Below are 25,398 nucleotides of genomic sequence, written 5' to 3'. Positions count from 1 at the left end.
ACAGATTGACCAACCTAAAACATAACTCTCTATTTAGTTTTTATACAGTGAAATGCATGATTATGAGAGTAGCTACGATGAACCTGTAATACAGAAGGTGTGTCTGTGTGTGTGTTCTGTATGTGACCAGTGTCAGTGCGTGAGTTGAACTCTGTTTGCTTCCCTATTCCTCTCAGCCTCTCTGATCTGAGGCAGTGTACCATTGAGCGGGGGGAGGAGGGAGGGGACCTGGTCTCACGCCCATCTCCGTCAGCATGTGCCCACTCTGTTATCTCAGCCATCCCTCCACAGGAAATACAGACCATGATCCAGGAAGTGAAAGCTCTGGATGAGGAAACACTGAAGGTGAAACTTTATCAGTCTCTCTGTCAGTCTTTCTGTCCGTCTGTCCGGCCTGTCTGTTTCAGTGTTTTTAATTTATTTGGAGGTCCATCCACCTCTTACTCACTAGAAGGGCCTCGCTGACTGTATTAGGATGTCAAATAATGATGTTCCCCACATCAACACCACATTGACACCACATCAACACCACTGTAACACCACTGTAACACCACATCAACACCACATCAATACCACATCAACACCACATCAATACCACATCAACACCACATCAACACCACATCAATACCACATCAACACCACAGTAACATCACATCAACACCACATCAATACCACATCAACACCACAGTAACACCACATCAACACCACAGTAACACCACATTAACACCACATTAACACCACAGTAACACCACATCAACACCACAGTAACACCACATCAACACCACACCACAGTGACACCACATTAACACCACATCAACACCACAGTAACACCACAGTAACACCACATCAACACCACATCACCACCACATCAACACCACAGTAACACCACATCAACACCACACCACAGTGACAACACATTAACACCACATCAACACCACATCAACACCACATCAACACCACAGTAACACCACAGTAACACCACAGTAACACCACAGTAACACCACATCAACACCACATCAACACCACATTAACACCACAGTGACACCACATCAACAACACAATAACACCACATTAACACCACAGTAACACCACAGTAACACCACATCAACACCACATCAACACCACATCAATACCACATCAACACCACATCAACACCACATCAACACCACATCAACACCACATGAATACCACATCAACACCACAGTAACACCACAGTAACACCACAGTAACACCACAGTAACACCACATCAACACCACATGCACACCACATCAACACCACATGCACACCACATCAACACCACATCAACACCACAGTAACACCACAGTAACACCACATCAACACCACACCACAGTGACACCACATTAACACCACATCAACACCACAGTAACACCACATCAACACCACAGTAACACCACATCAACACCACAGTAACACCACATCAACACCACAGTGACACCACATCAACACCCCATCGACACCACAGTGACACCACATCAACACCACAGTAACACCACAGTAACACCACAGTAACACCACAGTAACACCACAGTAACACCACATCAACACCACATCAACACCACATCAACAACACAATAACACCACATCAACACCACATCAACACCACAGTAACACCACAGTAACACCACAGTAACACCACAGTAACACCACAGTAACACCACATCAACACCACATCAACACCACATCAACAACACAATAACACCACATTAACACCACATTAACACCACAGTAACACCACATCAACACCACGGTAACACCACATCAACACCACATTGACACCACATCAGCAGCACATGAACACCACTTGAACGCCACTTGAACACCACATAAACTCCACATCAACACCACACGAACACCACATGAACACCACTTGAACGCCACATCAGCACCACATGAACACCACATGAACACCACATGAACACCACATGCACACCACTTGAACACCACATCAACACCACATGAACACCACATTAACATCCAGTCATGACAGATTGTCCACTCTTACTGTTGAGAATCTCTCATCTCTGGTCTACTCTCTAAGTGGTTGAGGTAATCTATAACCCTGAGTCCAAGGTTGCATCCCAAATGACATGCTATTCCCTCTAAAGTGCACTACTTTTGACCAGGGCCCATAAGGCTCTGGATAATAGGGTGCTGTGTGGGAAGCATGGTAAGAGCTGCTCTCTCATGCAGTACTCACCACTGGCTTCTGCAAAACAACAAGCCTGTAGGAATGAGCTCCACTACAGGACTGGAGGGACCGTTAAGGATTACGTTAGAGTGCTCAGCTGCGTGTGTGTGTGTGTGTGTGTGTGTGTGTGTGTGTGTGTGTGTGTGTGTGTGTGTGTGTGTGTGTGTGTGTGTGTGTGTGTGTGTGTGTGTGTGTGTGTGTGTGTGTGTGTGTGTGAGAGAGAGTCTGTCTGTGTGTGTGTGAGTCTACAGGACTGGAGGGACCATTAAGGATTACGTTAGAGTGCTCAGCTGCAGGTGTGTGTGTGTGTGTCTGGTGTGTGTCTGGTGTAAAGCCCAGAGGTGAGGGCGAGACACTTGGTCCCCCTCGGCTCTCTCACAGACATAGAATCATCTGGAAACTGTCAACAACAGCTGGGGTTTAATAATCAAACTGAGATATCTCTGTGAATGGCCATGAATCGTCTGACTCACGTCATAAAAGTATTAATTGTCTCAGAGTAACAGGGCTACTGATCTAGGATCAAGTTTGTCTTTTAGATCACATTGAATAAGATTAAATGGACGGAGCGACCTGATCCTAGACCTACTCTTAATAGATAAGAACAAGAACCAGCAGTAACATTGTAAAGTGAGCGAAAAACATGAAAATATTATTTTGAATGTTAGAATGAAAGAGATGACTTCTTTCTTTCCCTCTTTCTAGCAATTTGAGCACATCCAAGTGGTGATTCTGCACAAGGAGGAAGGAGCAGGTCTGGGTTTCAGCATTGCAGGTGGGATAGACCTGGAGAGCAAGGCCACCACAGTGAGTATACTGAAAGGTCATGCTAGAGCAGATGAAAAGTGATGACATCCTCAGAATTTATGTTAAAGATTGTATTTCTGTGTGATGTGTGCTATCTGGGGGAGTTGAGAATTCTGCAGAAGATACATTTCTGTTGTTCACTGTAACATATTGTATGGACAATAAAGTTGTATTGTACAAAATACAGTGTCTGTATTAGTTAGGAGCGTGATTTTGGACTTAAATATTAAAGATAGTACAGGGCTATAAAGCCCTGGTACTGTCCTTTCTAGCATGGCCAGATAGTAGCAACTCTACAAAATGTCTGTCAGCTGCTCCACCAATCAAGGCGAATTGCTTAGAATGGGAATGTCAATTGTAAATGTTCTGATATTTCTCCCTCCCTCCCCCCAGGTGCATCGTGTTTTCCCCCACGGCCTGGCGGCTCAAGAAGGGACCGTGGAGAAGGGTGACGAGGTGCTGTCCATCAACGGCCAGACACTAAGGGGTGCGACACACGCGGACGCCACCGCCACGCTGCGCCAGGCCCGCACCATGAGACTGGCCGTGGTGGTGGTGAGCAAGGGGAGAGAGGGAGGAGGAGGAGGAGGGAACAAGACTGATAATTCCTCTGTCAGCAGTAGCAGTACAGACCTCAACCCCACAGGTGAGTAGAAGGTTGTCAGACAAGTTCACCTTGTGTGTGTGTGTGTGTGTGTGTGTGTGTGTGTGTGTGTGTGTGTGTGTGTGTGTGTGTGTGTGTGTGTGTGTGTGTGTGTGTGTGTGTGTGTGTGTGTGTGTGTGTGTGTGTGTACATCAAATCAAATCCCATTTTATTGGTTGCGTACACATTATTTAGCAGATGTTGTTGCAGGTGTAGCGAAATGCTTGCATTTGTGGCTGTATCATACAGTGTATGTACTGTATGTAAACGTTGGTTGTTCATCTCTCTCTCGGTCTGTCTGTCTGTCTGTAGTGGAGGATGGGGGAGCCTTGCTGACTGTAGAGCTGGAGACAGGAGGAGGGGGCGTGGGCTTCAGTTTGGATGGAGGGAAAGGCTCTATCCATGGAGACAGGCCACTGGTCATCAACCGGATATTTAAAGGTACAGTAATATCCATGGAGACAGGCCACTGGTCATCAACAGGATATTTAAAGGTACAGTAATATCCATGGAGACAGGCCTCTGGTCATCAACAGGATATTTAAAGGTACAGTAATATCCTTGGAGACAGGCCTCTGGTCATCAACAGGATATTTAAAGGTACTGTAATATCCATGGAGACAGGCCTCTGGTCATCAACAGGATATTTAAAGGTACAGTAATATCCATGGAGACAGGCCTCTGGTCATCAACAGGATATTTAAAGGTACAGTAATATCCATGGAGACAGGCCTCTGGTCATCAACAGGATATTTAAAGGTACTGTAATATCCATGGAGACAGGCTTCTGGTCATCAACAGGATATTTAAAGGTACAGTAATATCCATGGAGACAGGCCTCTGGTCATCAACAGGATATTTAAAGGTACAGTGATATCCATGGAGACAGGCCTCTGGTCATCAACAGGATATTTAAAGGTACATTAATATCCATGGAGACAGGCCTCTGGTCATCAACAGGATATTTAAAGGTACTGTAATATCCATGGAGACAGGCCTCTGGTCATCAACAGGATATTTAAAGGTACATTAATATCCATGGAGACAGGCCTCTGGTCATCAACAGGATATTTAAAGGTACAGTAGCAGCACAGGATTAAAAGGGATAGTTCACAAAAAAAGGGAATATTTGGAGACAGTGGCCAGGTAAAGAAAACTTTAGGTGCCATTTAGCAGACACTGTTATCCAAGTGACTTACATTTTTAGTAAGGGTGACCCTAGCAGGAATCAAACCAACGATCTTGACATTACAAGTGCCATGCTCTACCAGCTGAGCCACACAGGACCTTTTCTTAACACTTTTAACAATGTATTTTATTGTTAGAAGAGTTGTGATGTCACGGAAAATAGGAAACCATGCAAACAACGCAGAGAAGCACAGTTTTATAAGCTTTAACTTTTATAAGTTGGGGGAGGCGAAAGCTGATCCCAGATCTGCACCTAGGAGAAACTTCACGACAGACCAATGTGTGACAGTGTGTTCTCCTGCTCCCCAATAGGTGGTGCTGCGGAGCAGAGCGGGTTGCAGTCTGGCGATGAGCTGCTGCAGGTCCAGAGCACCTCCCTCCAGGAGCTGAGCCGCTTCGAGGCCTGGAACATCGTCAAGGCTCTGCCTGAGGGGCATATCACTCTAGTCATCCGGAGGAGGAAGGAGGATGAGGCAGAAGGGTCTGCCTGAGGGACATCTCACTGTAGTTAACAGGAGGAGGAAGGAGGAGGAGACTGAGGAGTTACCCCTAGACACTGATTTCAGGTCAGTTTACACTGTTTACACTTAATTGATCTCCAGATACCATAGGTCCCTGACTACCTACGAAGGTAGTCAGAAAGATCTGATCACAATTACACTTCTTTAAAAATGTGGGCACAATCAGAATGTTGACAAGATCAGGACAAATGACTCATGTTAGCACCAGCTATAAACGGGGCTATTCATTCTCAAGATTTGGCCACATATTGATTGTGACCACATTTATAGACAGGTGTCCGCAATTAAAATACCTATTGTGATTACATTGTGATCAGATCTTCCTGATCACCACCGGAGGTAGTCAGGCACACATGTTGTCTGGATATCTTCCAAGTGTAGACGGATGTGGACAGGGAAACCATTTAAATCATCATTATCCCTCTAAAATCATTGACAGGTGGCGCCATTGTCTTATGGCATCAATATGTGTCTTTAGATAAAGAAAATACATATTATTTTGAAAGAATATCTGTTGAATAATTTGCATACAGGGAGGGACCAGTAAATCTTGGTCACAATGCGGACACAGCGGATGGATAAGAGACACATTTTAATACAATGTGTAGATGCGACGGCAAAAATGTGGCCGCAATCAGAATGTGGACAACGGCCTCGATTCAATCCGTATCGCTGAAGTTTAGCGTTATAGCGTGATTGAAAATTTAAGGTAATTTCCGATTGAGCCGACATATGTGATATGCAGTCTCCGCGAACACAGGAACGTTGCCTTTATATTTCAATCACAGTGAAATGCAGGTCTTCAGCGCTACTGATTGAATAGAGCCCGAGATCAGAGTTAGCACCAGGTATAAACAGGGCCAACTAGAACACAAATCAAATCAAATTTATTTTTATATAGCCCTTCGTACATCAGCTGATATTCTCAAAGTGCTGTACAGAAACCTAGCCTAAAACCCCAAACAGCAAGCAAAGCATGTGAAAGAAGCACGGTGGCTAGGAAAAACTCCCTAGGAAAAACTCCCTAGAAAGGCCAAAAACCTAGGAAGAAACCTAGAGAGGAACCAGGCTATGAGGGGTGGCCAGTCCTCTTCTGGCTGTGCAGGGTGGATATTATAACAGAACATGGTCAAGATGTTAAAATGTTAAAATGTTCATAAATGACCAGCATGGTCAAATAATAATAATCATAGTAGTTGTCGAGGGTGCAACAAGCACGTCCGGTGAACAGGTCAGGGTTCCATAGCCGCAGGCAGAACAGTTGAAACTGGAGCAGCAGCACAGCCAGGTGGACTGGGGACAGCAAGGAGTCATCATACCAGGTAGTCCTGAGGCATGGTCCTAGGGCTCAGGTCCTCCGAGAGAAAGACAGAAAGAGAGAAAGAGAGAATTAGAGAGAGCATATTTAAATACACACAGGACACCGGATAAGACAAGAGAAATACTCCAGATGTAACAGACTGACCCTAGCCCCCCGACACATAAACTACTGCAGCATAAATACTGGAGGCTGAGACAGGAGGGATCAGAAGACACTGTGGCCCCATCCGATGATACCCCCGGACAGGGCCAAACAGGCAGGATATAACCCCACCCACTTTGCCAAAGCACAAATCAACCACAAGCCATCATACCATTTCATATGAGCACTATTAACATACTGTAATTATGAATATAATATCTATATTCTATATCAAATCATATTGCAATGACAATCAGGGACTGTTACTGTAGAGAGAGGTGAGTTACAGGTGCTTTGCTCTGACTGCCTTCCTACACCCAGAACTTCTAGACCAGGGACCACAGTGAGTTTGAGATTTGCACAGATATACAGTATTTACATGAAGGAAGAGAGAGACATTCCATTGCTTTTGACTGTTAGAAATAGTGTACAATACTGTAATGTAGTCCAAAAGAGTATGATACTGATACAAAATATTTAAAATGGGATCTGCATTTTTCATGGAATTGTGGTATTGTGCTTGATGTTGTTATCATTATTTAGACCAAAGACTATGAGTTGGATTCAATCCATATCGCGGAAGATCAGCATCAAAAGGTAAAGTTAATTTCCGTTTACCATGAATGCAGTCTCCGCGACCGCGGGAACATTGCCTTTAATTGTCAATCGCCCTATAAAGCGGATCTTCAGAGCTACGGATTTAATAGAGCCCTTAGTTCGTTTATTAGATGACAATGCAAACTCCTCGCGTCCTCTCTCCTTTTCAAAACCCATTGGATGAGAAAGCCAGAGGTCCCGCCCCTCTGACCCTTCTCCTCCAATTGGTTTTGAGGCCAGGCGAGAGGACGCAAGGAGTGTCTAATTCAGATTCTCCCTCTGGGTGAAACCAAAGATATAACTAAACCGGAGCACATTTTCACCTTGTTTTCTCTCCTAGTTTGATATTAAGGAAAACACAGGGTGTGAACATTTTGTACCAAAATCTATTAGAATATAGATATTTAAAACTCTGTATATCGGTACTAAAGCTTTATCGTAATATACATTATACTAATAAAATAATTTAACCCAATCTGTATGTTTCAAATGTTTATTCACAAGACTGTTGTGCCAATAACCATTCATGTTTTGAAACCTATGTAGTTATTTGACTTCATATGGAACAAACAGATGCATTTACCACTCAGTTAATGAGACTATGCAAGTTGTAGGCAAAACTCCTTTAATTTTCCCCCAAATTCCCAGGTTTTCCAGAAATCCTGGTTGGAGGATTCTGCATTCCCTGCTTATTCCCTTCTGGTTTTGGGAACTTCCAACCAGGACTTCTTGGAAAGTTGAGTAACCATTATTCATCCATCATCGAATCCTTAATTTCTCTTCTCTGGTGTTTGAAAAACAGCCGGTGAATTTGTGTAGTGGGTATAGCCATTTTCCTACCTGTGGTGATGGTAATATAATACGACAAGAGAGGATGACAACATTGGATGTAACGGTCAGTAGTTTTTAATGCAGATGCTGGTGAAACACAAAACCTGCTGGGTGGAACATACAGTATACAGTACGGTACAGTAGAGTGCAGGTCAGGATTAGGGTCGCAAAATTGTGGTAACTTTCCCCAATTTCCCAGAAATCCTGGTTGGAGGATATCCAGATTCCCCGTGTATTCCCTACTGATTCCAGGAATCTTCCAACTGGGATTTCAGGAACATTTTATTTTTTTGAGAAAAATTACCAGAATTTCATAACCCTAATCCTGACCTAAAAAAAACATTTTCCTGTGTTGCTTTTATTGACAACTGAACTAATAGTATATTTCAATAGCAGCCATTTTCCATAGCAGCTGTGCTTTCCAATCAGGAGCTGAGGACAACAAACAGCATTCAACACGTACCCTAAAACATACACATCTGTCGCAAAACGCATGATGGAGTACATTTTAAAAACAAGCCACCAATAGACAACGTGTGTACTCTGACATTAAGACAGCAATACACTGTAGGTAGGTATGATCTTCAGGCTCCACGTACAGTACAATAACACACATCAAAACAATGCCTTCATGGTATTACACCAACAAAAGGCAAACAATGATAAAAAAGCAAGCATTTAGGACTTGGTTGTGGATGAGGTGGAATGCAATGCACTTGTAAAGGTTTGTCAGTTAAGGTTATTATCCACTCAGGATAAGAAAATGACGTTAAGTAGTGTGTTTTCATTTCAAAAGGAAACTTAACCACAAGGCTTCTAAAAAGATTGATCTAAAACATCATTAATATAATGGCTTATCAACATACATGTAGAGGACTCAGCAGGCATGCAGATGGTTGACTGTACAGCACTGTGAAGACACCTTCTAGGGCTATATCTCAATACTCTGAGGAGGCTTCCTCCACCTAAAAGGGCTGTATCTCAATACTATGAAAAGGCTTCCTCCACCAACTAGGGATGTATCTCAATACTATTGATGCTTGCTCTCATTATTTCCCTTCACCGATGATTTAAAAAAAGCTATGGAGACGCACCCTGGCCTAGACGGATGACCATGCCCTCTTGTGTCATATCAAAGACAGTGGTTTTCTCAACTCTATGCTGGTAATAAGTTTCTTTACAGTGTAAAATGACACTAGTCACAACTGATGCCAGAATATGGCAGTCGTATGCTGCTGCTGTGCTTTAAAATATGTTGGAATCCATGGCTGTCCCAAATGGCATCCTACTCCCTATATAGTGCACTACTTTGGACCAGAGCCTTATGGGACGCATACCATGTTGTACCCCACTGAATAAAACCCAAGATCCTTCAGAAGCTCTCCTACTCGAGCGGATGTCCCTTTGTCCATTCTTCATTAGATGAAGCTGTTCATATTGCCATTTGCCCATACATACTGCAAATAACTTTGCTTAAGAATAATGCAGTGTTCTTACTTTGACATCTACATACTACATAGAGAAAAGTAACTGAGGCAGAAATCCTTGCTTGGAGGTTAGACGTCTATAAATCCAGCAGATGTTAAGGTTAGGAATAGGATAGAGTGGGGGGGCCGGTATATACACCCTCTAAAGGTTACTGGTTAAAGCTGGAATCCTCAACGGTAAAACAACCATGTCCATAACGCTTTCCAGTTACTGAAAACTACAAACACTGTTATTTCCATCTCTGACATCATCGCACGTACGATAGAAAAACACAATATGTACTGCATTTTATTACCATGCTGCACGACCCTCCTCAGCTCAGCAACAACAATAACAATGCTGGTGGGGCGGCCAGTGGCACCGTTTCCCCCTACTGCGGATTCCAACTTTAGGTATTGGTTAAAGGGCTGTGGAGACAGGTTAAACCAGAACATTTCAAGTACAGTACTACCGTATACAAAGAACAACAAAAAATGAGGTATGACTCGTCCCAATGGAATCCGATTCCATTCTGGGGTTCCTGTAAGGTCCATGCAACATGCATGTTACTGTAGGTAGGATGCAGCCAGTGTAACAGAATGGACTGTATTCAACAGCAACAGTACAAAAGGGAAGGAGGACATATCCTCCGTGTGTTTAGGACACTGAATACAAAATATAGATTTCAAATCTATCCTCATTCTTTTGGGGTGGAAAGTAGGCGGGGGGGATGCATCACTAAATAGGAAATGTACAGGAAATATTTATTGTTTAGGAAGTAGAGTTTGGCAAAATTGACCTCTCTAGATCAATTCTTAAAGGTGCGGCCCAGAGTGCTTAAAGGTGCGGTCTGTAAGTTGGATTTCCGGTTCGAGGACTAAGAGGCTGGGTGTTTGCTAGTGTACCTGCATGAAGAAAAACAAAAGAAGAACAGGAACTACATTATGTCCAATAATGTAACGTGCGTTTCTTTTGGGTGGGTTCATCAGGATTGTTTTTGTACTCTTGTTACAATAGGGGGAAAAATAACTTACAAATTGCAACTTTAACATCAGGGCTAAGGTCAATTCCATTTCAATCGCTTCAACTCAATAAAATTGCACATGAACCTCTATGAGAAATTCATATTAAATATTTTTCCCCAGAGTTGAATGAAATTAGAGCAGACCCTCAACCTTTTTGTAAGACTACACTAGTGGCCACCATACCTGGTCCTAGAGAGCAACAGTACCAGGGGTGCAGGCTTTTTGCTCCAGCACTAACACACCATTACTACACAAATGAACCAAGACCTCAATGACCTGAAATCAGCTGTGTTAGTGCTGGGACAAACAAGCTGCACTCCTTCCTTCCCTCATATCATCCCCCTTTAAGCTCACATACAGTTTGCTCCAAGCCAAGGCCAGGTGACCACTCTTTTAAAGAGGCTGTACAGAAGTTGAGTTGCTAATTGTTTATCTACATTTTTGGCTTGAGTGTTGCCTGTATGGTTGATATAACAATATTTATTTACTCATGAAACACAATTTTAATCTAGAAAGATACGGCCTGGGGAGGTGTGCCCCATGCTCTCTAATAAGGATTTTTAAAATCCATTTACATCAATCTATCCCTTTCAGTTAAAAAGCCCCCTGAGGTGATAAGTTCCATAAAGCCTCTTTAAAACTAAGCCATTCACATAGCTAATCATTGTGTTTTTTGGTCCCGCTGAATGCTGGTCCCAGATCTGAGTACCGCCAGGAGTTGGTTATGCAGCACAAACAGATCTGGGACCAGGGCTAAGGGAAGGTATAGTATGAGTGTATCAGTGGTCCTTGAGGGACTTGATGGCCTTGGCCAGGTTGCTGTAGAACTCCACCATGCTGGATGGGAAGAAGGAGTCGACCACGGAGCGAGGCAGGAAGCCCCCCAGGTCCGTCTGGAAGAAACTGAACAGCTGTGTTTTGTTTGGCTCCCTTGGAGAGAGAGAGAGGGGTTGAATTTACACTATACTGTACGAACAATATTAGACAGTGCTTCATCAGCTACATAGCTATCAAGACAGGTGGTCATGTTAGATAATGTTATTGAGAGAGAGAATGCTCAAACCAAACCTATTGCTGTGCACATTATAGATAGCTCAATTAGTATACCTGAGTGCACTGAAGTTTAGCTCTCTACTGCCCTCCTGTGGTGGACCATTGTCTCTACAAAAACTTGGTTCTGACAGAACTGAACACAATGTTCAGAATGTTGCAGATGGGTTTGTAAACTAAAGCATGTGTACTGTATGTAAAGTCGCTGTCTGATGAAAACCGTAACTCAATTTTGTCATTTATATTTTTGAATGAAATGTCCTCTGAACATTGCACGGCTCTGCGACCAATAAAACACATTCAAAATAGCTTTAGAAGTTCAATAACTGTGTTCATTATTAAAACCTGTTTGGGATAGGGGGCAGTATTTTCACGGCCGGATAAAAAAACGTACCCGATTTAAACTGGTTACTACTCCTGCCCAGAAACTAGAATATGCATATAATTAGCAGATTTGGATAGAAAACACTAAAGTTTCTTAAACTGTTTGAATGGTGTCTATGAGTATAACAGAACTCATATGGCAGGCCAAAACCTGAGAAGATTCCATACAGGAAGTGCCCTGTCTGACAATTTGTTCTCCTTCTGTGGCATCTCTATCAAAAATACAGCATCTGTGCTGTAACGTGACATTTTCTAAGGCTTCCATTGGCTCTCAAAAGGCGCCAGAAAGTGTAATGGGGTGTCTGCTGTCTCTGGGCAAAAAACAGCAGGAGTTTTTGTGAGTGGTCAGGCAGGGAACAGTGACAGTGGAGATGCGCATCCACGAGACGACTCCATTTTTTTCTTTCAGCCTTTGAATGAATACAACGTCGCCCGGTTGGAATATTATCGCTATTTTACGAGAAAAACAGCATAAAAATTGATTTTAAACAGCGTTTGACATGCTTCGAAGTACGGTAATGGAATATTTTTTAATTTTTTGTCACGAAATGCGCTCGCGTGTCACCTTTCGGATAGTGACTTCAACGCACGAACAAAACGGAGGTATTTGAATATAACTATGGATTATTTGGAACCAAAACAACATTTGTTGTTGAAGTAGAAGTCCTGGGAGTGCATTCTGACGAAGAACAGCAAAGGTAATCCAATTTTTCTTATAGTAAATCTGAGTTTGGTGAGGGCCAAACTTGGGTGTCAAATTAGCTAGCCATGATGGCCGGGCTATGTACTCAGAATATTGCAAAATGTGCTTTCGCCGAAAAGCTATTTTAAAATCTGACACCGCGATTGCATAAAGGAGTTCTGTATCTATAATTCTTAAAATAATTGTTATGTTTTTTTGTCAATGTTTATCGTGAGTAATTTAGTAAATTCACCGGAAGTTTGCGGTGGGTATGCTAGTTCTGAACATCACATGCTAATGTAAAAAGCTGTTTTTTGATATAAATATGAACTTGATTGAACAAAACATGCATGTATTGTATAACATAATGTCCTAGGAGTGTCATATGATAAAGATCATCAAAGGTTAGTGCTGCATTTAGCTGTGGTTTTGGTTTTTGTGACATATATGCTTGCTTTGAAAATGGCTGTGTGATTATTTTTGGCAGGGTACTCTCCTGACATAATCTAATGTTTTGCTTTCGCTGTAAAGCCTTTTTGAAATCGGACAGTGTGGTTAGATTAACGAGAGTCTGGTCTTTAAAATGGTGTAAAATAGTCATATGTTTGAGAAATTGAAGTTATAGCTTTTTTTAGGTATTTGTATTTCGCGCCACGCTCTACCATTGGATATTGGTGAGGCGTTCCGCTCGCGGAACGTCTGTCCCTAACAGGTTATAACAGGAAATTATGGACATTTTTTCAATTTCCTGAAAAGTTTGTTTTGGAGATGAGGTTATCAGACAACGACAATATTATGAAACAGAAGTGTGTGTCAGCACGTGACTCACCCAGAGATGGGGACACAGATGCAGCCACAGGGGTGGTTGAAGCCCCTCACATACCCTGACTGGGGAGGGCAGCTCGGGTGGCTCACGTGGGTGGCTAACGGACAGAACACAGGGAGAGAACATATGAGGATACAAATATGTGTAGATATAATTCAGTCTATTTTCATTCAATCAATCACATAAAGTTACTTGGTATACTGATAGTGAAGGTAAAACGCAAATCTCATCTTGGCCACACCGTTGCAAATACATAACCAAGCCTTTCTTATTGGACAAGAACATATAGGCTAGGCCTAGTACATCACAGTTTGAGTGTTTTCTTCCTTTTCGTGCCTACTGAACACAACCCACATTTTGACATGGATGATTATGCCTAGGCCAGTGGATAAGACAGTTGTCTGTCCCAGAGATTCCCACCCAGCCAGCCTCTCTGAGGGTTAGGGCTGATGATTAGGCTACATCATCCACACACTAGCACTGCATTAGTGACAAGTGACAATAGTTCCTCTTGTACTCTACTGATTTCAGCCTACTGCCGATGGGGTGGTATGTCTGTGCAGCCCAGTGCTTGATTTGTATATCATTGATTATGTTTTTGTTGTTGTTAGAATACCTATTTATTCCTTTATATTTCTTAATGTCTGTCCTGTTATGTCCTCTGTAAATGCCTCAACGTTCAATAAAAATAGCCTAACATTTAATAAAAAAACAGGTCTGCGCAGTCTTCTAAGGAGAGTCCTAGACAGACATTAAAGAACAAAAAGAGCTACACTCCAATAGAAATGTGAATTGAGCCAGTAGAGAAATTTAGTTAAATAATACATTGTTAGAGAAATGTTCCAAAATGTTATTTTAATCATAAAGCTCTAGAACTACCGTTCGCTCTAGAACTACCGTTCGCTCTAGATCTACCGTTCGCTCTAGATCTACCGTTCGCTCTAGATCTACCGTTCTACAGCTACCGTTCGCTCTAGATCTACTATTTGCTCTAGAACTACCGTTCGCTCTAGATCTACTGTTCTACAGCTACCGTTCGCTCTAGAACTACCGTTGCTCTAATCGTTCGCTCTAGATCTACCGTTCGCTCTAGATCTACTGTTCTACAGCTACCGTTCGCTCTAGATCTACCGTTCGCTCTAGATCTACTGTTCTACAGCTACCGTTCGCTCTAGATCTCCTGTTCTACAGCTACCGTTCGCTCTAGAACTACCGTTCGCTCTAGATCTACCGTTCGCTCTAGATCTACCGTTCGCTCTAGATCTACTGTTCTACAGCTACCGTTCGCTCTAGATCTACCGTTCGCTCTAGATCTACTGTTCTACAGCTACCGTTCGCTATAGATCTCCTGTTCTACAGCTACCGTTCGCTCTAGATCTACCGTTCGCTCTAGATCTACTGTTCTACAGCTACCGTTCGCTCTAGATCTACCGTTCGCTCTAGATCTACCGTTCAACAGCTAACGTTCGCTCTAGATCTACTGTTCGCTCTAGATCTACTGTTCAACAGCTAACGTTCGCTCTAGATCTACCGATTGCTCTAGATCTACCGATCGCTCTAGATCTACTGTTCTACAGCTACCATTCGCTCTAGAACTCCCGTTCGCTCTAGATCTACCGTTTGCTCTAGAACTACTGTTCTACAGCTACCGTTTGCTCTAGAACTACCGTTCGCTCTAGATCTACCGTTCGCTCTAGATCTACCGTTCGCTCTAGATCTACTGTTCTACAGCTACCGTTCGCTCTAGATCTACCGTTCGCTCTAGATCTACTGTTCTACAGCTACCGTTCGCTCTAGATCTCCTGTTCTACAGCTACCGTTCGCTCTAAAACTACCGTTCGCTCTAGATCTACCGTTCGCTCTAGATCTACCGTTCGCTCTAGATCTACTGTTCTACAGCTACCGTTCGCTCTAGATCTACCGTTCGCTCTAGATCTACTGTTCTACAGCTACCGTTCGCTATAGATCTCCTGTTCTACAGCTACCGTTCGCTCTAGATCTACCGTTCGCTCTAGATCTACTGTTCTACAGCTACCGTTCGCTCTAGATCTACCGTTCGCTCTAGATCTACCGTTCAACAGCTAACGTTCGCTCTAGATCTACTGTTCGCTCTAGATCTACTGTTCAACAGCTAACGTTCGCTCTAGATCTACCGATTGCTCTAGATCTACCGATCGCTCTAGATCTACTGTTCTACAGCTACCATTCGCTCTAGAACTCCCGTTCGCTCTAGATCTACCGTTTGCTCTAGAACTACTGTTCTACAGCTACCGTTTGCTCTAGAACTACTGTTCTACAGCTACCGTTTGCTCTAGAACTACTGTTCTACAGCTACCGTTTGCTCTAGAACTACTGTTCTACAGCTACCGTTTGCTCTAGAACTACTGTTCTACAGCTACCGTTTGCTCTAGAACTACTGTTCTACAGCTACCGTTTGCTCTAGAACTACTGTTCTACAGCTACCATTCGCTCTAGAAATACTGTTCTACAGCTACCGTTCGCTCTAGAACTACTGTTCTACAGCTACCGTTCGCTCTAAAACTACTGTTCTACAGCTACCGTTCGCTCTAGATCTACTGTTCAACAGCTAACGTTCGCTCTAGATCTACCGTTCGCTCTAGATCTACCGTTCGCTCTAGATCTACTGTTCAACAGCTAACGTTCGCTCTAGATCTACCGATTGCTCTAGATCTACCGATCGCTCTAGATCTACTGTTCTACAGCTACCATTCGCTCTAGAACTCCCGTTCGCTCTAGATCTACCGTTTGCTCTAGAACTACTGTTCTACAGCTACCGTTTGCTCTAGAACTACTGTTCTACAGCTACCGTTTGCTCTAGAACTACTGTTCTACAGCTACCGTTTGCTCTAGAACTACTGTTCTACAGCTACCGTTTGCTCTAGAACTACTGTTCTACAGCTACCGTTCGCTCTAGATCTCCTGTTCTACAGCTACCGTTCGCTCTAGAACTACCGTTCGCTCTAGATCTACCGTTCGCTCTAGATCTACCGTTCGCTCTAGATCTACTGTTCTACAGCTACCGTTCGCTCTAGATCTACCGTTCGCTCTAGATCTACTGTTCTACAGCTACCGTTCGCTATAGATCTCCTGTTCTACAGCTACCGTTCGCTCTAGATCTACCGTTCGCTCTAGATCTACTGTTCTACAGCTACCGTTCGCTCTAGATCTACCGTTCGCTCTAGATCTACCGTTCAACAGCTAACGTTCGCTCTAGATCTACTGTTCGCTCTAGATCTACTGTTCAACAGCTAACGTTCGCTCTAGATCTACCGATTGCTCTAGATCTACCGATCGCTCTAGATCTACTGTTCTACAGCTACCATTCGCTCTAGAACTCCCGTTCGCTCTAGATCTACCGTTTGCTCTAGAACTACTGTTCTACAGCTACCGTTTGCTCTAGAACTACTGTTCTACAGCTACCGTTTGCTCTAGAACTACTGTTCTACAGCTACCGTTTGCTCTAGAACTACTGTTCTACAGCTACCGTTTGCTCTAGAACTACTGTTCTACAGCTACCGTTTGCTCTAGAACTACTGTTCTACAGCTACCGTTTGCTCTAGAACTACTGTTCTACAGCTACCATTCGCTCTAGAAATACTGTTCTACAGCTACCGTTCGCTCTAGAAATACTGTTCTACAGCTACCGTTCGCTCTAGAACTACTGTTCTACAGCTACCGTTCGCTCTAGATCTACTGTTCAACAGCTAACGTTCGCTCTAGATCTACCGTTCGCTCTAGATCTACCGTTCGCTCTAGATCTACTGTTCAACAGCTAACGTTCGCTCTAGATCTACCGATTGCTCTAGATCTACCGATCGCTCTAGATCTACTGTTCTACAGCTACCATTCGCTCTAGAACTCCCGTTCGCTCTAGATCTACCGTTTGCTCTAGAACTACTGTTCTACAGCTACCGTTTGCTCTAGAACTACTGTTCTACAGCTACCGTTTGCTCTAGAACTACTGTTCTACAGCTACCGTTTGCTCTAGAACTACTGTTCTACAGCTACCGTTCGCTCTAGAACTACTGTTCTACAGCTACCGTTCGCTCTAGAACTACTGTTCTACAGCTACCGTTCGCTCTAGAACTACTGTTCTACAGCTACCGTTCGCTCTAGAACTACTGTTCTACAGCTACCGTTCGCTCTAGATCTATTGTTCACTAAAGATCTACTGTTTCTTGTTGTTGTTAGAACTCCTATTTATCATAAAGTGAAGAGAGAGAGCGAAAAGACAGAAGGAAGAGAGATAGAGGCGTTACGCACCATTGGATGTAATGGTGCCGTCTTCGTATTGCTTCACTAGAATAACGTCGACAAAGTCTCTGGGAGCTATGATGCCCATGGCTGCTGACGGAGTGACTGTTCTGCAGACAGTGATGTTCTGTGTGAGGAGGGGAGAGACTGGCAGGTAAACACTGGGCCTCGCTCAGCAGGACACGGCGTTGTGGAATGTTCATATAGAAATATACAATGTAGAATGAAACAAACCCCTCTGATAAGCAGAATAAGGCATCACGTCAGTTCTATCGATGACATTTCTATCTGCAACGTTCCACAAGATAGCACAGGACACAACAAAAGTACCCCTCTGATCTGCAGAATAAGGTATGGCATCAGTTCTATCAATATCTTTTATCTACGTTTTCTTACTGAACATGTTCCTGAACTTGTGTTCGTCCCAAAGCAAATAAATATTAACATGACTAATGGAATAGAGAACAAAGGGTAGGAGTGCTGCATTGGTGCTGTGGGTGTGGTGATCGCTGGCAGGTGCCCTTTAGGAAACATGTATCAAAACCATGAAAAAACTGGATGACACACTTTGGTTGCTTGGATAACTTATTTAACCGTCACGTAACCAGGAAGTCCCATAGAGGTCAGGTACAACTCACTTCCATAAAACCCTAAGGCTTATCAACAAAGTTGGGGGAGTAGACAGAACTATACAGCGAGAATGGATGACATTCTATTCAGTATCTATTCAGTTGTGATTTGTTTGTGGGTGTGAGTGAGTGAGTGAGGAATGATAAAGAATCAATGGAGAAACAAATGAATCATATGATCAGTGACAACTCTCTAAAGCAAACTTAGAACATAGATGATGGGGACAAAACAACTGAATTGTGACTGACTGTGACTACAGTACGGTCCATTGGTTTGAAACTTAGCCTACCTCAGTGACTTGCTCTACCAGCTCAAACTTCTTGACATTGTTGTCCCATTTCACCCGCAGTCCATTTGGCACTGGTTTCAGACACTCCCATACCTTCTCTGGACTTCCCTTCACCACCGACTCCCCCTTATATCTGTCAGACACAACACAACACATGTAGAGAGACAGAACAGCACTAACCCTAACTTTTATACAGTGCATTCGAAAAGTATTCAGACCTAAAAATGATTAAATAAAAAAAAATGGTCTCACCAATCTACACACAATACCCCATAATGACAAAGCAAAAACAGGTTTAGAATTTTTTGCAAGAGTATAAAATAAATGAAAATACCTTATTTACATAAGTATTCAGACCCTTTGCTATGGGACTCAAAATTGAGCTCAGGTGCATCCTGTTTCCACAGATCATCCTTGAGATGTTTCTACAACTTGATTGGAGTCCACCTGTGGTAAATTCAATTGATTGGACATTACTTGGAAAGGCACACACCTGTATATATAATTTGACAGCTCATGTTTGAACAAAAACCAAGCCATGAGGTCGAAAGAATTGTCCGTAGAGCTCCGAGACAGGATTGTGTGGAGGCACAGATCCGGGGAAGGTTAACAAAACATTTCTGCAGCATTGAAGGTCCCCAAGAACACAGTCACCTCCTCATTTTTAAATGGATGAAGTTTGGAACCACCAACACTCTTCCTACAGTTGGCCGCCCGACCAAACTGAGCAATCGAGGGAGAAGGGCCTTGGTCAGGGAGGTGACCAAGAACCCAATGGTCACTGACAGAGCTCCAGAGTTCCTCCGTGAAGATGGGATAATGTTCCAGAAGGACAACCATCTCTGCAGCACCACCAATCAGGCCTTCATGGTAGAGTGGCCAGAATTAAGACAGTCCTCAGAAAAAGGCACATGACAGCCCGCTTGGAGTTTGCCAAAAGGCACCTAGGGGACTCTCAGACCATGAGAAACCAGATTCTCTGGTCTGATGAAACCACGATTGAACTATTTGGCCTGAATGCCAAGCGTTACATCTGGAGGAAACCAGGCAGAGCTCATCACCTGGCCAATACCATCCCTACGGTGAAGCATGGTGGTGGCAGCATCATGTATTGGTGATGTTTTTCAGCAGCAGGGACTGGGAGACTAGTCAGGATTGAGAGAAAGATTAACGGAATAAAGTACATAGAAATCCTTGATGAAAACTTGCTCCAGAGCACTCAGGACCTCAGACTGGGGCAAAGGTTCACCTTCCAACAGGTCAACGACCCTAAACACACAGCCAAGACAATGCAAGAGTGTATTCGAGACAAGTCTCTGAATGTCCTTGAGTAGCTAAGCCAGAGCCCAGACTTGAACCCGCTCGAACATCTCTGGAGAGACCTGAAAATAGCTGTGCAGCAACGCTACCCATCCAACCTGACAGAGCTTAACAGGAACTATGAGAAGAATGGGAGAAACTCCCCAAATACAGGTGTGCCAAGCTGGTAGCGTCATACCCAAGACGACTCAAGGCTGTAATCGCTGCCAAAGGTGCTTCAACAAAGTACTGAGTAAAGGGTTTGAATACTTGAGTAAATGTGATATCATTTTTTAATATTTTGAATACATTTGCAAGAATTTAAAATCCTGTTTTTGCTTTGTCATTATGGGGGATTGTGTGTAGATTGATGAGGAAAAAACGAAACAATTAAATCTATTTTTGAATAAGGCTAACGTAACAATGTAGAACAAGTGAAGGGGTCTGAATACTTTCTGAATGCACTGTACCTGTCAGACACAACACATGTAGAGATAGACAGAACACTAACCCTAATACACGTCAAATATAACATGTAGAGATAGGTCTACTTTGGGGACGGTTTCCGGGTTTCCCAGAGACCGATTAAGCCCAGTCCTAAACTAAAAAGTGTTGTCAATGGAAATTCTCCATTAAGAATGCTTTTTAGTCCAGGACTAGACTTAATCTGGGTCTGGGAAGCCAGCCTGTTATTGGTGCTTTCTTAATTAAAAGTTGAACATGGCTTCATCTCCATGTTCTCTCCTTCATCTGCACTGAACTGAAAACAGCAACAGTAAAAGCAAGATGGTGGATATTTCTTTGTCAGTTTTTTCATATCAATGCAGCTGAAGGAAACTGGTCGAGGGGCGGAAAGTAGCCCTCTTTAGACCGTTATGATACACAGCTGAAGATGACCTTAGTAAAAACTTAAGTCCAACAGTTTCAGTAACTGATGCTGTCAGTTCAGTTGGAGATAGCTAGTTCATGTCAAGGTTACCGCTGTTAAGCAGTAACGTTAAAGACTCTCCGGAGATAAGATTGTGAAAAGGACATTTAGTTAGTCTAACTTGCTTCTATACAAAATGTAGAAATGAATGATTTGGCCTAGATAAGGAGAATAGCTTATACTTACACATTCCCAGGGAACTCAGTCGATGGCCGCCAGGACACGATGACGTCATTCTAAAAATGGACAGACACATCCATGTCAAAAACAAAACATTGGTTGCTGTTGTCAACCCACTGACTGCATTTACCTAACTATGTTATTTTACAATGACACAGCAAAATGGAGCTGTTAACACGGTGCACGGAAAGGTACGTCACCTGTAATTATAAAATATTAATATTGCTACCTAGAACATTACGCACCGATTTCTTGCAGACTTTCCATCCAGACTCGTCCTTGGTGTAGCTCAAAAGACAGTCCCCAACTGCATTCGCTGTGTTCTGGTAATCCATGCTGGTTGAGTCCGCCTGGCAGATGTGATGATGGAGGACTTGCAACCTGTTCAATAGCTAGCCAGCTGTCAGGCTAACTGACTAGTTAGATAGATAACATTAGCCGTGATTCCAAATGGATGGATTTAGACTGACACACAAGATAACTAGCTGAAGTTAGCGTAATGTATGAAGCATAAAATATGATCTATGAATATGAGACAGTTACGTTTAGTAACAGTTAGCCACACAAGCCAATATAAGAGAATTTACAGTAACTAGCTAACGTTTGTGTAACGTTAGTTAGCTAATGAAAATATTGAATGAAAGACTTGTATTATCGTTAGTGGCGAGGTTCCTGAAGTGAGTAAGACTCAGACTTGCTTAAAATAAATATTGATTGTCATAAACATCTAAAACTAATTTGTAGTAAAGATTAAGCTTATTTAGCCAGCAGGCTAGCTAGCCGTTTTCCCATCAACTGATGAAAAAAATTCATGTGAAAAAGTACGCTTTCTGATTCGTTGGAAGCTTGGATCAGTGTTGAAGTGAATGCTGGGAATTGTAGTTTGAAATGGACAGTAACGTGTCCACCAGATAATGCCCCAGATAGAAGTCAATGTTCTTACTGCAACGACAATCAGTTATCGAAACACATATGTCAATATGTCAAGTTTTTTTTCTCCACCCACAGAGCAGACTCAGGCCACTTTTAGTTTAGAAGTTATCGACATGGCATTCCTTTTGTAAATGTACTTTATACATATCCTAACGTGTTATAAACTCAGCAAAAAAAGAAACGTCCTCTCACTGTCAACTGTTTATTTTCAGAAAACTTAACATGTGTAAATATTTGTATAAACATAAGATTCAACAACTGAGACATAAACTGAACAAGTTCCACAGACACGTGACTAACAAAAATTGAATAATGTGTCCCTGAACAAAGGGGGGGTCAAAATTAAAAGTAACAGTCAGTATCTGGTGTGGCCACCAGCTGCATTAAGTACTGATGTGCATCTCCTCCTCATGGACTGCACCAGATTTGCCAGTTCTTGCTGTGAGATGTTACACCACTCTTCCATCAAGGCACCTGCAAGTTCCTGGACATTTATGGGGGGAATGGCCCTAGTCCTCACCCTCCGATCCAACAGGTCCCAGACGTGCTCAATGGGATTGAGATCCGGGCTCTTCGCACTGGCCATGGCAGAACACTGACATTCCTGTCTTGCAGGAAATCACGCACAGAACGAGCAATATGGCTGGTGGCATTGTCATGCTGGAGGGTCATGTCAGGATGAACCTGCAGGAAGGGTACCACATGAGGGAGGAGGATGACTTCCCTGTAACGAACAGCGTTGGGATTGCTTGCAATGACAACAAGCTCAGTCTGATGATGCTGTGACACACCGCCCCAGACCATGATGGACCCTCCATCTCCAAATCGATCTCGCTCCAGAGTACAGGCCTCGGTGTAACGCTCATTCCTTCGATGATAAACACGAATCTGAACATCACTGCTGGTGAGACAAAACCGCAACTCGTCAGTGAAGAGCACTTTTTGCCAGTCCTGTCTGGTCCAGCGACGGTGGGTTTGTGCCCATAGGCGATATTGTTGCCAGTGATGTCTGGTGAGGACCTGCCTTACTACAAGCCCTCAGTCCGGCCTCTCTCAGCCTATTGCGGACAGTCTGAGCACTGATGGAGGGATTGTGCGTTCCTAGTGTAACTCGGGCAGTAGTTGTTGCCATCCTGTACCTGTCCCGCAGGTGTGATGTTCGGATGTACCGATCCTGTGCAGGTGTTGTTACACGTGGTCTGCCACTGCGAGGACGATCAGCTGTCCGTCCTGTCTCCCTGTAGAGCTGTCTTAGGTGTCTCACAGTACGAACATTGCAATTTATTGCCCTGGCCACATCTTCAGTCCTTATGCCTCCTTGCAGCACGTGTAAGGCACGTTCACGCAGATGAGCAGAGACCCTGGGAATCTTTCTTTTGGTGTTTTTCAGAGTCAGTAGAAAGGCCTCTATAGTGTCCTAAGTTTTCATAACTGTGACCTTAATTGCCTACCGTCTGTAAGATGTTAGTGTCTTAATGACCGTTCCACAGGTGCATGTTAATTAATTGTTTATGGTTCATTGAACAAGCATGGGAAACAGTGTTTAAACCCTTTACAACGAAGATCTGTGAAGTTATTTGGATTTTTATGAATTATCTTTGAAAGACAGGGTCCAGAAAAAGGGACATTTATTTCTTTGCAGAGTATATTATATATGTTACACATCATACTTTACTACGGTATCATCATTTTACTGAATTGAAGGCCATGTTTGCTTGGTACAATGTAATGTACACACACACAATAGCCAATATAACACCTGTTTGTGATAAGCCTAAAACAAACATCAAGGGCCATACACATAACCTTGAGTAGAACAAAACAATCTGATGCTTAGGTACACTACTTTGGACCATTGACCATGATATTTATTTGATTGAGAGCAAGCACAGTATCCATGACAATGTGAGCATATAATATGTTATGCATATTATGCACATAGAGCTGTTTGTTAACACACACAAAGTATAGCATTGGCCATGAATGGGCTATTCACGTTTTCTGTGGTTTACAATACGACTTTATGTAACCCACTACAAAACAATTAACTCGACAGGTCATTATTGTAAAACATAATTTGCTTTCAATAACCAGTGGTGGAAAAAGTACCTAATTGTCATACTTGAGTAAAAGTAAAGATACCTTAAAAGAAAATTACTCAAGTAAAAGTGAAAGTCACCCAGTAAAATGCTACTTGAGTAAAACTCTAAAAGTATTTGGTTTTAAATATACGTAAGTAGCAAAAGTAAATGTGGATCGCTAAAATATACTTAAGTATAAAAAGTGAAAGTATAAATCATTTCAAATTCCTTATATTAATTTAGGAAAGGGAAAGGGGGATACCAGTCAGTTGTACAACTGAAGGCATTCGACTGAAATGTGTCTTCCACATTTAACCCAACCCTTCTGAATCAGAGATGTGCGGTTGGCTGCCTTAATCGACATCCACGTCTTCGGCGCCCGGGGAACAGTGGGTTAATTGCCTTGCTCAGGGGCAGAAGCAACCCAGACTAGAGGTCGACCGATTAATCGGAATGGCCAATTAGGGCCAATTTCAAGTTTTGATAACAATCGGTAATCGGTATTTTTGGCCACCGATTTGCCGATTACATTTTTTTTTAACACCTTTATTTAACTAGGCAAGTCAGATTAAGAACACATTCTTATTTTCAATGACGGCCTAGGAACGGGGGTTAACTGCCTTGTTCAGGGGGGATTCGGGGATTCGTTTTTGCAACCTTCTGGTTACTAGTCCAACGCTCTAACCACCTGCCTTACATTGCACTCCACGAGGAGCCTGCATGGCGTTTCAAACGTCACTCGCTCTGAGACTTGGAGTAGTTGTTCCCCTTGCTCTGCATGGGTAACGCTGCTTCGAGGGTGGCTGTTGTCGATGTGTTCCTGATTCGACAATTGAAAAAAATCATAATCGGTAGACCTCTAACCCAGACGGCACGATTTTCTTGTTTTTTTAATTTACGGATAGCCAGGGGCACAATTCAACATTCAGACATAATTTACAAATGAAGTATTTGTGTTTAGTGAGTCTGCCAGATCAGAGACAGTAGGGATGACCAGGGATGTTCTCTTGATAATTGTGTGAATTAGACAGTTTTCCTGTCCTGCTAAGCATTCAAAATGTAACAAGTACTTTTGGGTGTCAGGCAAAAT

The 25,398-nt window shown here is 43.0% G+C and overlaps 2 protein-coding genes across 4 annotated transcripts in view; one reads left to right on the top strand and one right to left on the bottom strand.

Annotated features, from left to right (window-relative positions):
• Positions 1-6,392, top strand: part of LOC106592135 (pro-interleukin-16) — a 61,925-nt gene extending 55,533 nt beyond the window's left edge. For 2 of the 3 annotated variants that reach the window (XM_045689447.1, XM_045689450.1), the window contains exons 23-27: positions 177-345; positions 2,916-3,017; positions 3,411-3,663; positions 3,973-4,101; positions 5,161-6,391. In XM_045689447.1, coding sequence (XP_045545403.1) covers positions 177-345; positions 2,916-3,017; positions 3,411-3,663; positions 3,973-4,101; positions 5,161-5,339 — 832 coding nt within the window. In that variant the 3' untranslated portion in view covers positions 5,340-6,391. Of the gene's footprint in view, positions 1-176; positions 346-2,915; positions 3,018-3,410; positions 3,664-3,972; positions 4,102-5,160 lie in introns of all 3 variants that reach the window. The other variant, XM_045689448.1, reaches the window with a different exon arrangement.
• A 1,926-nt stretch (positions 6,393-8,318) lies between these two features.
• On the bottom strand, positions 8,319-22,110 carry LOC106562705 (stAR-related lipid transfer protein 5). Its single transcript, XM_014127691.2, has 6 exons — positions 21,540-22,110; positions 21,301-21,350; positions 18,888-19,020; positions 17,978-18,095; positions 13,697-13,790; positions 8,319-11,681 (listed from the first exon to the last, which is right to left on the bottom strand). Exons 1-6 carry the CDS (start codon positions 21,627-21,629, stop codon positions 11,531-11,533), a joined length of 636 nt encoding a protein of 211 aa, XP_013983166.1. The 5' UTR covers positions 21,630-22,110; the 3' UTR covers positions 8,319-11,530.
• Between the last annotated feature and the right edge of the window lie 3,288 nt (positions 22,111-25,398).

Source organism: Salmo salar, chromosome ssa11, assembly GCF_905237065.1.
Source record: "Salmo salar chromosome ssa11, Ssal_v3.1, whole genome shotgun sequence".
Classification (NCBI taxonomy): Eukaryota; Metazoa; Chordata; class Actinopteri; order Salmoniformes; family Salmonidae; genus Salmo; species Salmo salar.
Note: the sequence above shows the minus strand (reverse complement) of the source record. Positions and strands in the feature narration are given on the sequence as shown.

Bases quoted from the DNA above. Each gene is read 5' to 3' on its own strand.
- LOC106562705 (XM_014127691.2), bottom strand. From the start codon at position 21,629: ATGGATTACCAGAACACAGCGAATGCAGTTGGGGACTGTCTTTTGAGC. The intron at 21,351-21,539 runs GTGCGTAATGTT...GTCCATTTTTAG, and splicing joins GGAAAGTCTGCAAGAAATCG to AATGACGTCATCGTGTCCTG. The intron at 11,682-13,696 runs GTGAGTCACGTG...TCTCTCTCCAAG, and splicing joins ATCTGTGTCCCCATCTCTGG to GGAGCCAAACAAAACACAGC.